We start from the raw sequence: 12,782 nt of genomic DNA, 5'->3' as shown, positions 1-12,782 counted from the left end.
AGATTATCTTCTGTGTCTGTATTTATTGGTTTCCCTTTTCTTTGTTGAAGAGGGTCTGTGCAATCCTTCTGCCTAGTCCGCCATCTTGCCCCGCCTCCAGGCTTCTCTTAATTCAGATAGCTGCTGACTGCTGAGGCTGACAAGCCCAAGGTCGACAAGTAAAATGGCATAGTCCCAAGATATCAAACAACACGGCAGGCCACTAATTCAATTCCAGAAACAGTCTCAAGATTGGCAGACAACATGGCAGGCTACTCACTGATGATTTGGTCAAATGCAGGATCCAGATATGTCAAGAAGTTTGAAGACCTTTCTCAAAGCTGTCTTCTTATTTACTGGAAGCAGATCACATCCCTAAGGCTGCTCCAGTAGATTCCACCATGGAGTTGATTACCAGTCTCATCATGGAGAATCACTACAATCACTACATCCAGCTGCCCAGCCTCTCAAAACTGTTGTTGTTGTTGTGTGCCATTGAGTTGGCCCCGACTCATAGCAACCCCTCCTTGGGTTGCTGAGGCAGTATCACTATGGAAGTAGATTGCTCAACCTTCCTTCCGAGGAGTGGGTGGTGGGTTTGAACCGCCAGCCTTCTGGTTAGCAGTCAAGTGCCTTAGGCACTACTAGGCCTAGCCAAGTTAACACGCAACCTTAACTTTCACACTAACTATATTTCCGAAGAGTAAAGTCAGAGTAGGCACAGGTTCTAATTCCAAAGTAGCATAGTTGATAGTTTTATGAAGTGCTTTGCAATGGTACAATATGGGTAACCAGATTTCCAGCCTCCAACATGTGAGTTTTGCTGCCCACAGCCTAAATACAACAACGTCACATATTTTAGGTTTTCTCATGGGCAATGCCTTAGTCATCTAGTGCTGCTGTAACAGAAGTACCACAAGTGAGTGGTTTGAACAAACAGAAATTTATTTTCTTACAACCCAGGAGGCTAGAAATTACAGATCAGAGTGCTGGGTCTAAGGGAGGGCTCTCTCTTTCTCTGTCAGCTCTAGAGGAAGGTCGATATCTATTCAACTTCTATTCCTTGGCTTCTTGGTGGTCTTCAAGGATCTCTGCTTGCTCACTTGCTTGTCTAATCTCTTTTATATCTCAACAGAGATTAATTTAAGACACACCCTACACTAATCCTGTCTCATTACTATAACAAAGAAAACCCATTCCGAAATGAGATTGTAAGCACAGGCATTTGTTGTTGTTAGGTGCCATCAAGTTGGTTCTGACTCATGCAACCCCATGTACAATAGAAAAAAACAGTGCCTGGTCCTGTGCCATTCTCACAGTTGTTGCTATATTTGAGCCCATTGTTGCAGTCACTGTGTGTCAATCCATCTCATTGACTGTCTTCTTCTTTTTCACTAACCCTCTGCTTTACCAAACATGATCTCCTTTTCCAAGGACTGGTCCCTCCTGGCAACATCTATCTCTTTTGTTAGATTATTTCCACCTTTTGGCTATTGTGAATAGTGCCGCAATGAATATTGATGTACAAGTCTCTTTTTGAGTTTCTCCTTTCAAGTCTTTTTGGTATATACCTAGGAGTGGGATTTCTGGGTCATATGGTCGCTCTATTTTTAGTTTTTTGAGGAACCGCCACACTGGTTTCCACAGCAGCTATGCCATTTTGCATTCCCCTCCTTGGATTTCTGAGGAAAAGCGTGCAATTCCAAAATCCTCAAACTGAAAGCTCTTTCCTAAAAACAGTACATGATCTGAATTCATTTGGAAGTGAATCTTGACCAAAAATGAAGGTAGGTTTTTGTTGTTGTTGTTTTGTTTTTAAATTCTGCTTAAAAATTTTTTGTGTGTTTGTTTATGAGGTGCTTCTCCAGGTCCCAATAGGAGTCTGACATAATACGGGGTACATATACAATATTACTTTCTAAAATCTGAAAACTTCTGAATTCTAGAATATATCTATCCCCAAAACTTTGGGATAAAGAGTTGAGGACCTGTAATACTCCCCTCATGGGGTTATTATGAAGATTAAATGAGTTGATATATGCAAAACATTTAAAACAATGCCTGGTCTGTTGTATGTGCTGCACAAAGTAACTGCTATTGCTATCATCATCACTACTATGTCATGAGAAAGTATTTAGATAAGTTGGTCAGGGAAGGCCTCTCTGAGAGTGCATCACTTGAGGAGACACCTAAGGGATGATGATTATCTGGCCATGGGAAGAGGAGAGGGAAGGTACTTTCAGCGAAAAGGAAGAGCGAGTGTCAAGAATGAGGTGGTTACAAGCGTTGTTCAAATGCAGAACAGAAAGCAGGTCAGGTGGCTAGTGTGTGGTTAAAGAGGGGGAAAGATGGTTCAAGTTCAGAGAGGTAGACTAGAGTCTGAACATGCATGACATTTTAAGCAATGATAAAGACTGGATTCCATACAAAGTGTAATAGGATTCCATTGTGGTTGATCTGAATCATGTTTATAAAGAATTCTCTGATGCTGTTTAATCAATAAATTGTAGAGAAGAGGAGTGAGCGAGGCCAGTTAGGAATCGATTGCAGGAGTCCATGGGAGGCCTGATGGCTAATTAGACTAGGAGGTCTTTGTACTGAAGAATAAAAATGGACAGGCGCAAGAAAAATTTTAGAACTAAGAAAAACAATTGACTAAACATGCAATCAGATGTGTTAATTATCACTGGTGACTGGAATGCAAAAGTTGGAAACAAAAAAGAATCACCAGTGGTTGGAAAATTTGGCCTTGGTGACAGAAATAATGCTGGAAATCACATGGAAGAATTTTGCAAAACCAACAACTTATTCATTGCAAATACCTTTTTTCAACAACACAAACAGTGGCTGTACATGTGGACTTCACCAGATGGAACACACAGAAATCAGATTGACTACATCTGTGGCAAGAGGCGGTGGAAAAGCTCAATATCTTCAGCCAAAACAAGGCCAAGAGCTGATTGTGGAACAGACCATCAACTTCTCAGTGACATCACACTGGTAGTTCAAAATTGGCTGTGGTGGGAATATTTACACTATGGAAATTGGCAAATACTATAAATGAGGATTTGGCGAATCAGGGTGTTTTTCAGGGGGAGGGGGAGGAGGAAAGCCAGTTGTTAAACATTTACTAGCATACCATTGGTTAAGTGTGATTTTATTTCTCTGCAATGGAACTTCCTTCATCCTAGAGCCTCCATTTTCCCTGGTCACAGAAATACTCAAACCAAGCATGTCCTGGGAAACTCAGTTTGATTACTGCTGTCTTGAACACCTCATGTTTTTGACTCAGTTATTTCAGGAATCCTCCCACTTCTCAGGCTCTCATCTAGGTTCATGGGAATGGGATGAGAAGTGGACACCTAGTTCATGATTGTCCTTTCTCCATCTTGGCCCTCACTAGGATATAACTCAGTTCCTGGTCCACAATATCACTTTTAGCAACATTCCCTATTGCCTTCTGATAGTGTGATCTGTGAGCCCATCATGTCTTCTGACAGAATAGCTGGGAGTAAGGTCCAGAGCCTGGGATCTTATTATCAGGAACCATAAAAAAATAACTCACTCTACTTCTTTCTTTTCCTGCCTCTTCAGCTTTTCCCTTCATCTCTACTTAACCCCTTCTCCCTCAGTGTTGAATGTTTTCCCTAACTCTTTGAGTAAGATCGATACTCTAGGAAGATTACCGTATTCATCTAAGGGCTTTCTGTAATCCCTGGCCTGCTGCTCTGTCTTCCCGGGAGTCTGAGTAATTCAGTTTGAGAAGGATAGCATTAAAGGATACCTATAGTTTCGATAAGTGGCATTGAAAGAGAAAGTACTCTAAGTGTACAGGCTTGCAAGATAGGGAACAGCAGGCTTGACTTCAGTTTAGTGATTAGAGAAGCTGGTACGGGCATTGTGTCAGGTAAGCCTAGACAAATTATGGAAGATTCTGCATGCCATGATTAAAGATAAAAGTTTAGATTCATCCTGTGGGGAAAAAAATTGAAAAAGAAAACACAAACCATTTTAAAGATTTCAGAGAAGGTGAGGACTAATTAGTGTTTGGGATGCTTGATCTATAGGATGGATTGGAAGAGAAAGAGTCTGGGGACAAGGATGGGGCTTTGGAGTGAGCCAAGGTTGGAGTGATAAGGTCTCAACTTGGATTGGATCAGCTAAAATGGCAAAGCAGAGAGGACGACAAGAATGGCAATGAGGGTAGTCAACTGGACTCAGTGAATGGTGTTAATGATGGAGAGGAAGAAACAGTATGGTGAAAAAGAAAAAAAAAAAAAAAAAAAAGAAGGTTATTCACGAGGAAAAAAAATAGGGGGAAAAGGAAAAAAGTAAAAGACCATTTTGTCCCTCTAACTCCAACATACTTTAGGTATGTAAAAATGTGTGAATATGCTCTTTAAGATCCTTCCGAGCTGTCTTGCACTAGAGAAAAAGAAAGCCAAGGGGAAATTTGCTTATTTCTTTCCTGTTAGAAGGATTAAGAGAAGAAAGAATTTTGTTTATCATCCAAGCCAGAAGCCTGCTGTGGAAACACAAACTGTATCATTCCACATATAAGCACCAGTTAAACTAAAAACAGTTTTCTGGAGTAAAATACTGATGGAAACCCTGAGACTTGAGAGCAAGTCTATGGTTAAACCACTCTCTAAGGTAGTGCAAAGGTTCAAGGTCATATGGTGATATTAGCAAAGCTCTTCAGTGTTTCCCATATTCCCTTGTAAGATCTTTTTCCCTCCTACTAAGCCTGGATGCCAAGTGATCACCATTATGGGTAGGTGCCCACACATCCTGCTTTGCCTGTTGACTCTCAGCTTGTGCCTGTAGTCTGGGCATTAATTATTAACAGTTCCCTGCCTTTCACTCTCAGAAATATCCTGTTGGATCAATTACATGGTTGCTCTGATTACAGTCACCAAGGCAGTGCTTTGACTCACTCTCTCCTCTGTGAACCTATTGTGCAGGGATAATGCTCTTCTTGAAACTACCTTGGGGGTGATTTCAAACAAACAAAAAAAAAAAATTCAAGAGAGGAGCCAGCTGACAGAATGGCACTGTCAAAGTGGCAGGAGTGTATCTTTGATAACCAAATGTCATTTACTAGTTGGGTGACCTTCAGCAAATCAGCTAATATTGATGAGCTATGTCTCCCACTGCAAAACAGAGACAGTGGATCTCTTTGATGTTCCTACCTAGAATATCATAAGATTTGAATATCCTGAAAGACTTGTAATATGTGCCAGGGAAGGCTAAGTAAGCAAATATTAGTTGTACTAGAGTTTTAATGTCTTATTCTTCCCAAGTGTATTTTCATTTTAACTTTCTTTACCTTTCCCCCCTCCAAATTTCAGACTCTGGGCAGCCAAACAATGGCTCTTGTATTCTAAGTAACAATAAATAGGAAAATAAATGCTGCTTCTACCACCTTGAAACAATGCATCTATCTTAAAAGCTGAAAGCTAAATATGCAACTGAACTATTTTAAACCTCAGTAATTGACAAATAGAGTCAGGGGGTAGAGGTGCTGTTTAGACAGTTGAGAACAATACTTAAATTATTTATTTAAAAATGAAGCAGAAGAGAGTCAGCAAATGGGAATTTTCTATTCTGATTTATGGTGGAATACTTCAAAACAGTAATTTGATCTTTCTTGTACTTTCAGGTGTTCCAGATGTACACAATGAATAGACCATTTCTTATCTTTTTGAATGTGATCCTAATTCCCAAACTCTTTGGAGCTAGATGGTTTCCTAAAACTTTACCCTGTGACGTCATAGTGGATGCTCCAAAGGCTCATGTGATCGTGGACTGCACAGACAGGCATCTGATGGAAATCCCAGGAGGTATTCCCAACAATGCCACCAACCTCACGCTCACCATTAACCACATACCGGCCATTTCCCCAGCCTCCTTCCACAGCCTGGAACATCTAGTAGAAATTGATTTCAGATGCAACTGTGTACCTATTCGATTAGGGCCAAAAGACAATATTTGCACCAATAGGCTGCAGGTTAAGCCCAGAAGCTTTAGTAGACTTACTTCTTTAAAGGCCCTTTACCTTGATGGAAACCAGCTTTTGGAGATACCACAGGGTCTTCCTTCCAGCTTAAAGCTGCTGAGCCTTGAAGCCAACACAATCTTTTCCATAATGAAAGAGAATGTAACGGAACTGGCTAACCTAGAAATACTCTACCTGGGCCAAAACTGTTATCATCGCAATCCTTGTAATGTTTCATTTTCAATAGAAAAAGATGCCTTCCTAAACCTGAGGAATTTGAAAGTGCTCTCTCTAAAAGATAACAATGTCACAGCTGTCCCCACTGTTTTACCATCTTCTTTAACTGAACTCTATCTTTACAACAACATCATCACAAACATCCAAGAAGATGATTTTAGTAACCTCAACCAACTGCAACTTCTTGACCTAAGTGGAAACTGCCCTCGTTGTTATAATGTCCCGTTTCCTTGTACACCCTGTGAAAATAATTCTCCCCTACAGATTCACGTAAATGCTTTTGATACATTAACAGAATTAAGAGTTTTACGTCTGCATAGTAACTCACTTCGGTATGTACCCAAAAGATTGTTTAAAAAACTTAACAAGCTTGAAGAGCTAGACCTTTCTCAAAACTACTTAGCCAAAGAAATTGGAGATGCCAAATTTTTGTATTTTCTTCCCAACCTTGTCCAATTGGATCTGTCTTTCAATTATGAACTTCAGGTCTATCATGCATTTATGAATCTATCACATGCGTTTTCTTCACTGAAAAATCTGAAAATCTTGCGAATCAGAGGATATGTCTTTAAAGAGCTACAAAGCCTTGCCCTCTCCCCTTTACAGAGTCTTCCCAATCTCGAAGTTCTTGATCTTGGCACCAACTTTATAAAAATTGCTGACCTCAGCCTATTTAAAAAATTTGAAAGGCTGAAAGTCATAGATCTTTCAGTGAATAAAATATCACCTTCAGGAGACTCAAGTGATGTTGGCTTCTGCCCTAATACCAGAACTTCTGTAAATAGTTATGGACCCCAGCTCCTTGAAGCTGGACACTATTTCACATATGATGAGTATGCAAGGAGTTGCAGGTTCAAACACAGAGAGACACCTTCTCTTTTGCCCTTTAATGAAAATTGCAACATGTATGGGCAGACCTTGGACCTAAGTAAAAATAGTATATTTTTTATCAAGTCCTCTGATTTTCAACATCTTTCCTTCCTTAAATGCTTAAACTTGTCAGGAAATTCAATTAGTCAAACTCTTAATGGCAGTGAATTCCAGCCTTTAGTGGAGCTGAAATATCTGGATTTTTCTAACAACCGGCTTGATTTACTCTACTCAACAGCATTTCAGGAGCTACGCAAACTAGAAGTTCTGGATATAAGTAGTAATAGCCATTATTTCCAATCAGAAGGACTTACTCACATGCTAAACTTTACCAAGAACCTTACTGTGCTGAAGAAACTGATGATGAACTACAATGATATTTCTACCTCCTCCAGCAGAACCCTGGAGAGCAATTCTCTTAGAACTCTGGAATTCAGAGGAAACCACTTGGATATTTTATGGAGAGATGGTGATAACAGATACCTACAATTCTTCAAACATCTGATAAAGTTAGAAGAGTTGGACATCTCTGAAAATTCCCTGAGTTTCTTGCCTCCTGGAGTTTTTGATGGTATGCCTCCAAATCTAAAGACCCTCTCCTTGGCCAAAAATAAGCTCAAGTCTTTTAATTGGGCAAAGCTCCAGTTAATGAAGAATCTGGAAACTCTGGACCTCAGCGTAAACCAGCTGAAGACTGTCCCTAAGAGATTATCCAACTGTTCCAGCAGCCTCAAGAAACTGATTCTTAAGAATAATCAAATCAGGCATCTGACAAAGTATTTTCTACAAGATGCTTTCCAGTTGCGATATCTGGACCTCAGCTCAAATAAAATCCAGATTATCCAAAAGACTAGCTTTCCAGAAAACGTTCTCAACAACCTGGAGATGTTGTTTTTGCACCATAATCGGTTTCTGTGTACCTGTGATGCTGTGTGGTTTGTCTGGTGGGTTAACCATACAGAGGTCACTATTCCTTACCTGGCCACTGATGTGACTTGTGTGGGGCCAGGAGCACACAAGGGCCAGAGTGTGGTCTCCCTGGATCTGTATACCTGTGAGTTAGATCTAACTAACCTGATTCTGTACTCATTTTCCATATCTATGGCTCTCTTTCTGATGGTGGTTACAACAGTAAGCCACCTCTACTTCTGGGATGTGTGGTATAGTTATTATTTCTGCAAGGCCAAGATAAAGGGGTATCAGCGTCTGATATCACAGGATTCTTGTTACGATGCTTTTATTGTATATGACACTAAAGATCCAGCTGTGACAGAATGGGTTTTGGATGAGCTGGTGGCCAAATTGGAAGACCCAAAGGAGAAGCATTTTAATTTATGTCTTGAGGAAAGGGACTGGTTACCAGGGCAGCCAGTTCTGGAAAACCTTTCCCAGAGCATACAGCTGAGCAAAAAGACTGTGTTTGTGATGACAGACAAGTATGCAAAGACTGAGAACTTCAAAATAGCATTTTACCTTTCCCATCAGAGGCTCATAGACGAAAAAGTGGATGTGATTATCTTGATATTTCTTGAAAAACCTCTTAAGAACTCCAAGTTCCTCCAGCTCCGGAAGAGGCTCTGTGGAAGTTCCGTTCTTGAATGGCCGACAAACCCACAGGCTCACCCATACTTCTGGCAGTGTCTGAAAAATGCCTTGGCCATGAACAATCACGTGGCCTATAGTCAGGTGTTCAAAGAGACAGTCTAGCCCTTCTTTGCAAAATCTGACTGCCTGGCTCGCCAAGGAGACATTGAATTGCCTAGATTCTCTCATTCATTTCTCACCAAGAGTGTTTTGAAATTCTCCAAGACTTGAGATTGCCTATATCAGAGGGGAGTCACCACCGATAGACAAAGGAGTTGGAAAGATGGAATCTATATATGCATTCAAGTCTTCCTTCTTATCTCTCTATGTCTCCACTTGCACACACAAGTAAAATCTTGCAAAGATCATTCAAAAATGGTTGCAGCAGTATATTGACAGGGAACTTCCAGAAATGCAAGCTGGATTCAGTCTCTCTCCTTAGCTCTTGTATAAAATATCATTGGGACAAAGTGACAAGTAGAGGACACAAGGCTCTGATTCTCCTGTAAATGTAATTAGTAAATATACAAACAATCATGAAGTTGAGAAGAATCGTGTTCTACTCTTAATAAGTACTAATGTGTGTGGAAATAGGGTAAAGCTGCTCAGGCTCTGTCTATATGACACCAAAATGTACCATAGTTGTTGTTGTTGTTAGGTGCTGTCGAGTCGTCTCCAACTCATAGCGACCCTGTGTACAGCGGAACAAAACACTGCCCAGTCCTCATCCAGCCTCAAAATTCTTACTATACCTGAGCCTATTTTTGTGACCAACGTGTCAGTCCATCTCGTTGAGGGCCTTCCCTTTTTCACTGGCCCTCCACTTCACCAAGCATGATCTCCTTCTCCAGGAACTGGTCCCTTCTGACAACATGGCCAAAGGAGGTGAGAAGAAGTCTGACCATTCTTGCATCCAAGAAGCATTCTGGCTGCACTTCTTCCAGGGCAGATTTGTTAGTTCTTCTGGCAATCCGTGGTACTTTCAGTATTCTTTGCCAACATCACAGTTCAAAGGCATCAACTCTTCTTCCATCCTCCTTATTCATTGTCCAGCTTTCACATGCATATGAGATAATTGAAAATACCATGGCTTGGGTCATGGGCACCTCAGTCTTCGAAAAGACATCTTTGCTCTTCAGCACTTTAAAGAGGTCTTTTACAACACATTTGCCCAGTGCAATATGTTGTCTGTTTTCTTGACTGCTGCTTCCATGGGTGTCGATGATGGAAACAAGTAATATGAAATCTTTGACAACTTAAATCTTTTCTCCTTTATCATGATGCTGCTTATTGGTCCAGTTGTGAGGATTTTCATTTTCTTTATGGTGAGGTGTAATCCATACTGCAGACTGTAGTCTTTAATTTTTATCAGTAAGTGCTTGAAGTCGTCTTCACTTTCAGCAGGCAAGGCAAGTTGTTAATGAGTCTTCCTCCAACCCTGATGCTGTGTTCTTCTTCATAGAGTCCAGCTTCTCAAATTATTTGCTCAGCATACAGGTTGAATAAATACGGTGAAAGGATACAACCCTGACACACTCCCTCCCTGTTTTTAAACCATGCAGAATCCTCTTCTTCTGTTCAAATGACAGCCTCCTGATCTATGTATAGGTTCCTTATGAGCATAATTAAGTGCTCTGGAATTCCCATTCTTCTCAATGCTATCCATAATTTGTTATGATCCACATAGTCAAATGTTTTTGCATAGTTAATAAAACACAAGTACACATCTTTCTGGTATTCTTTGCTTTCAGCCAAGACCCATCTGACATCAGTGATGATATCCCTTGTTCCACGTCCTCTTCTGAATCCAACTTGCATTTCTGGAAGTTCCCTGTCAATATACTGCTGCAACTGTTTTCGAATGATCTTCAGCAAGATTTTACTTGTGTGTGATATTGATGATACTGTTCAATAATTTCCATATTCTGTGGGATCACCTTTCTTTGGAATGGGTACAACTATGGATCTCTTCCAGTCAGTTGGCCAGGTAGCTGTCTTCAAATTTCTTGACATAGACGAGTAAGTGCCTCCAGTGTAGCAACTGACTATAGTTGAGTGAAATAAAACCCCAATCAAACAGTTAACTCACTTCTCAACCAATTGTATCACCTAATGCTTCCTTCTGTGCAGGTCTAATATGGGCACAGGCAAATGGTTACTTCTTTGGTACCACTTGTTCTTTTTCCTTGGACCTGCTGCTGGGTTCCATGAGAAGATAGTTGGAGATGTCTTTACCACCAGAAGATATGATATGCCTACCAATGGATAAAAATGAACATGATCCACATTCCTGTAAAGTGATGCTCTTTACCTTTGGTGGTATTTTTTATTTTTTATTGTGATTTGGGTGAAGATTTACAGAACAAACTCACTTTCCATACAGAAGTTCACATATACTTTGTCTCATGTCATGGACCACAATTTACCACAATGCAACAGCTCCCCTCCCACTTCCTCCCCATAGTTACCTCTTCCCAGTGTCCAGTCCTCCATACTCTCCTGCCCCCTGAGCTGTCTCCCTGTGCATAAGCAGCCCTTCTTTCCCCCATGATTGTTCTCTCCAAGGAGTGTATCTACTTGAGGTAAATGTTTAACTCATATGCCTGTATTCTGTTTGGCTGGAAGCCACAGGTGTGGGTTCAATTCCAGACTGAAGGGCAGCTAGGGGCCATAGTCTCAATGGTTCCACCAGGCTCTATCGGACCAGCAAACCTGGTCCCCACCTTTGGTGGTAATTTTAACTACTCATATATTTTTATCTGCACTGCAAAACTATTGTATCCACAGTAACAGTACCTCAACCAATGATCTTTCAAACAACTTAGTTAACTAATTAATGCAATGAATTTGTAATGACTTGAGATCTTGACCCACCAACATTAAATGGTTTTGATTGTCAACTCTCAAGGAAGATGCCAAGAAAATTTATTTCTTTGGCGTTATCAGGCAGGGATGACAATTACATGGGTTCTTTTCCTTTCCCCTTTTTTTTTTTTGTTATTAACCCCATTCCTTGTTTTTCTTTCTGCATTCTTCCTGTTTTTTCCTTCATTTATTATTCTCCTTCCCTGAGTCCACGGCAGTGAGTTTGGTGGTTTTCTTTTCTTTTTTTTTCTTTTTTTTTTTTTTTGGTGCAGGCAGGAGAAACATTACTCAGTTTTGAACTTCAGCTTTAGTACTCAAAAACAACAAAAGGAACCAGCAACATTCTTGAGATGCACATATTTCCAATTGGTTATAAACCCCCATGAGATAAAGTATGAAACCCAACCAATGCCCTTTATTCCATGAGAGGAATGATCTGCAGAGGTGATTGCACCATTTGGAAAATTGCATGCCTGGGTTCTAATCTTGGCACATGTGCTTGGAGACTTTGTATTTTCCTCATATATGGAACTACCAAACGTTTTACTTTAAGTCTCACTTTAAATACTTAGTATATGAATGATTCCCAACAGTTATCTGTCTAATTAATAAAGGTCACAGTTTCCCAAATTAATCTCTGACATGACTAGAGAGAGAATTTAAGTTGCTAGTGTCAACTCTGACACTTTCTGTAAGCTCGATTGTGCTTAATGGATGCTTTCCCTATTCAGTGAAAACAAAGATAATTTCACAAACTTTCAACTTTTGGTAATCATAATTTTTTCCTTCAAAAACACATACATACAAAAATTTAAGTCATTTTGGTAATTTAGAAAGCATTTGAAGACAACTCAGTGGTCTTCTGAAATGGATCAAGAGGAAGGGAAACTGAACATATGCTCCAAAACCACAGTGTGTTTTGACATGAGGTTAAGTACAGTGGTTTGTTATAGGAAAATAACTAAAAGCACATCAACAGATGGCTTTAGTTTTAATTCATTTGCAATCATGACAAGTCACTCTTTAAACTTTCTGTGAGCCTTCTGTGGGGTTCATAGATGGATCAGATCAAAAGCCACCAGCTCAGGCTAGTAGGAGAGCATGACTGCCAAGTCCCCCACAAAGTTCTGATTGTATGCTGGCCTCTGCTGACCCCTCTCTGGTCGGCTCTGCTCCTGGAAGGGCTCCCAGATTCTCTATAAATTCTTCTGCAGCAACAAGACTTGGCCCCCAGCCCTTTTCAACCCTG

At 40.4% G+C, this 12,782-nt stretch overlaps 1 protein-coding gene across 1 annotated transcript; it reads left to right on the top strand.

Moving 5' to 3' along the window:
* Positions 1-5,620: 5,620 nt before the first annotated feature.
* TLR7 (toll like receptor 7) lies at positions 5,621-8,791 on the top strand. The gene has a single exon (XM_007951628.2). The coding sequence runs from the start codon at positions 5,651-5,653 to the stop codon at positions 8,789-8,791; it is 3,141 nt and encodes a 1,046-aa protein (XP_007949819.2). The 5' UTR covers positions 5,621-5,650.
* The last annotated feature ends 3,991 nt before the right edge of the window (positions 8,792-12,782 follow it).

Source organism: Orycteropus afer, unplaced genomic scaffold (genome assembly GCF_000298275.1).
Source record: "Orycteropus afer afer isolate SDZICR_OR568_19922 unplaced genomic scaffold, OryAfe1.0 scaffold00304, whole genome shotgun sequence".
NCBI classification, from domain to species: domain Eukaryota; kingdom Metazoa; phylum Chordata; class Mammalia; order Tubulidentata; family Orycteropodidae; genus Orycteropus; species Orycteropus afer.
The sequence above is the reverse complement of the archived record's forward strand: the minus strand, read 5'-3'. Positions and strand labels throughout refer to the sequence as shown.

Bases quoted from the DNA above. Each gene is read 5' to 3' on its own strand.
- TLR7 (XM_007951628.2), top strand. From the start codon at position 5,651: ATGTACACAATGAATAGACCATTTCTTATCTTTTTGAATGTGATCCTA.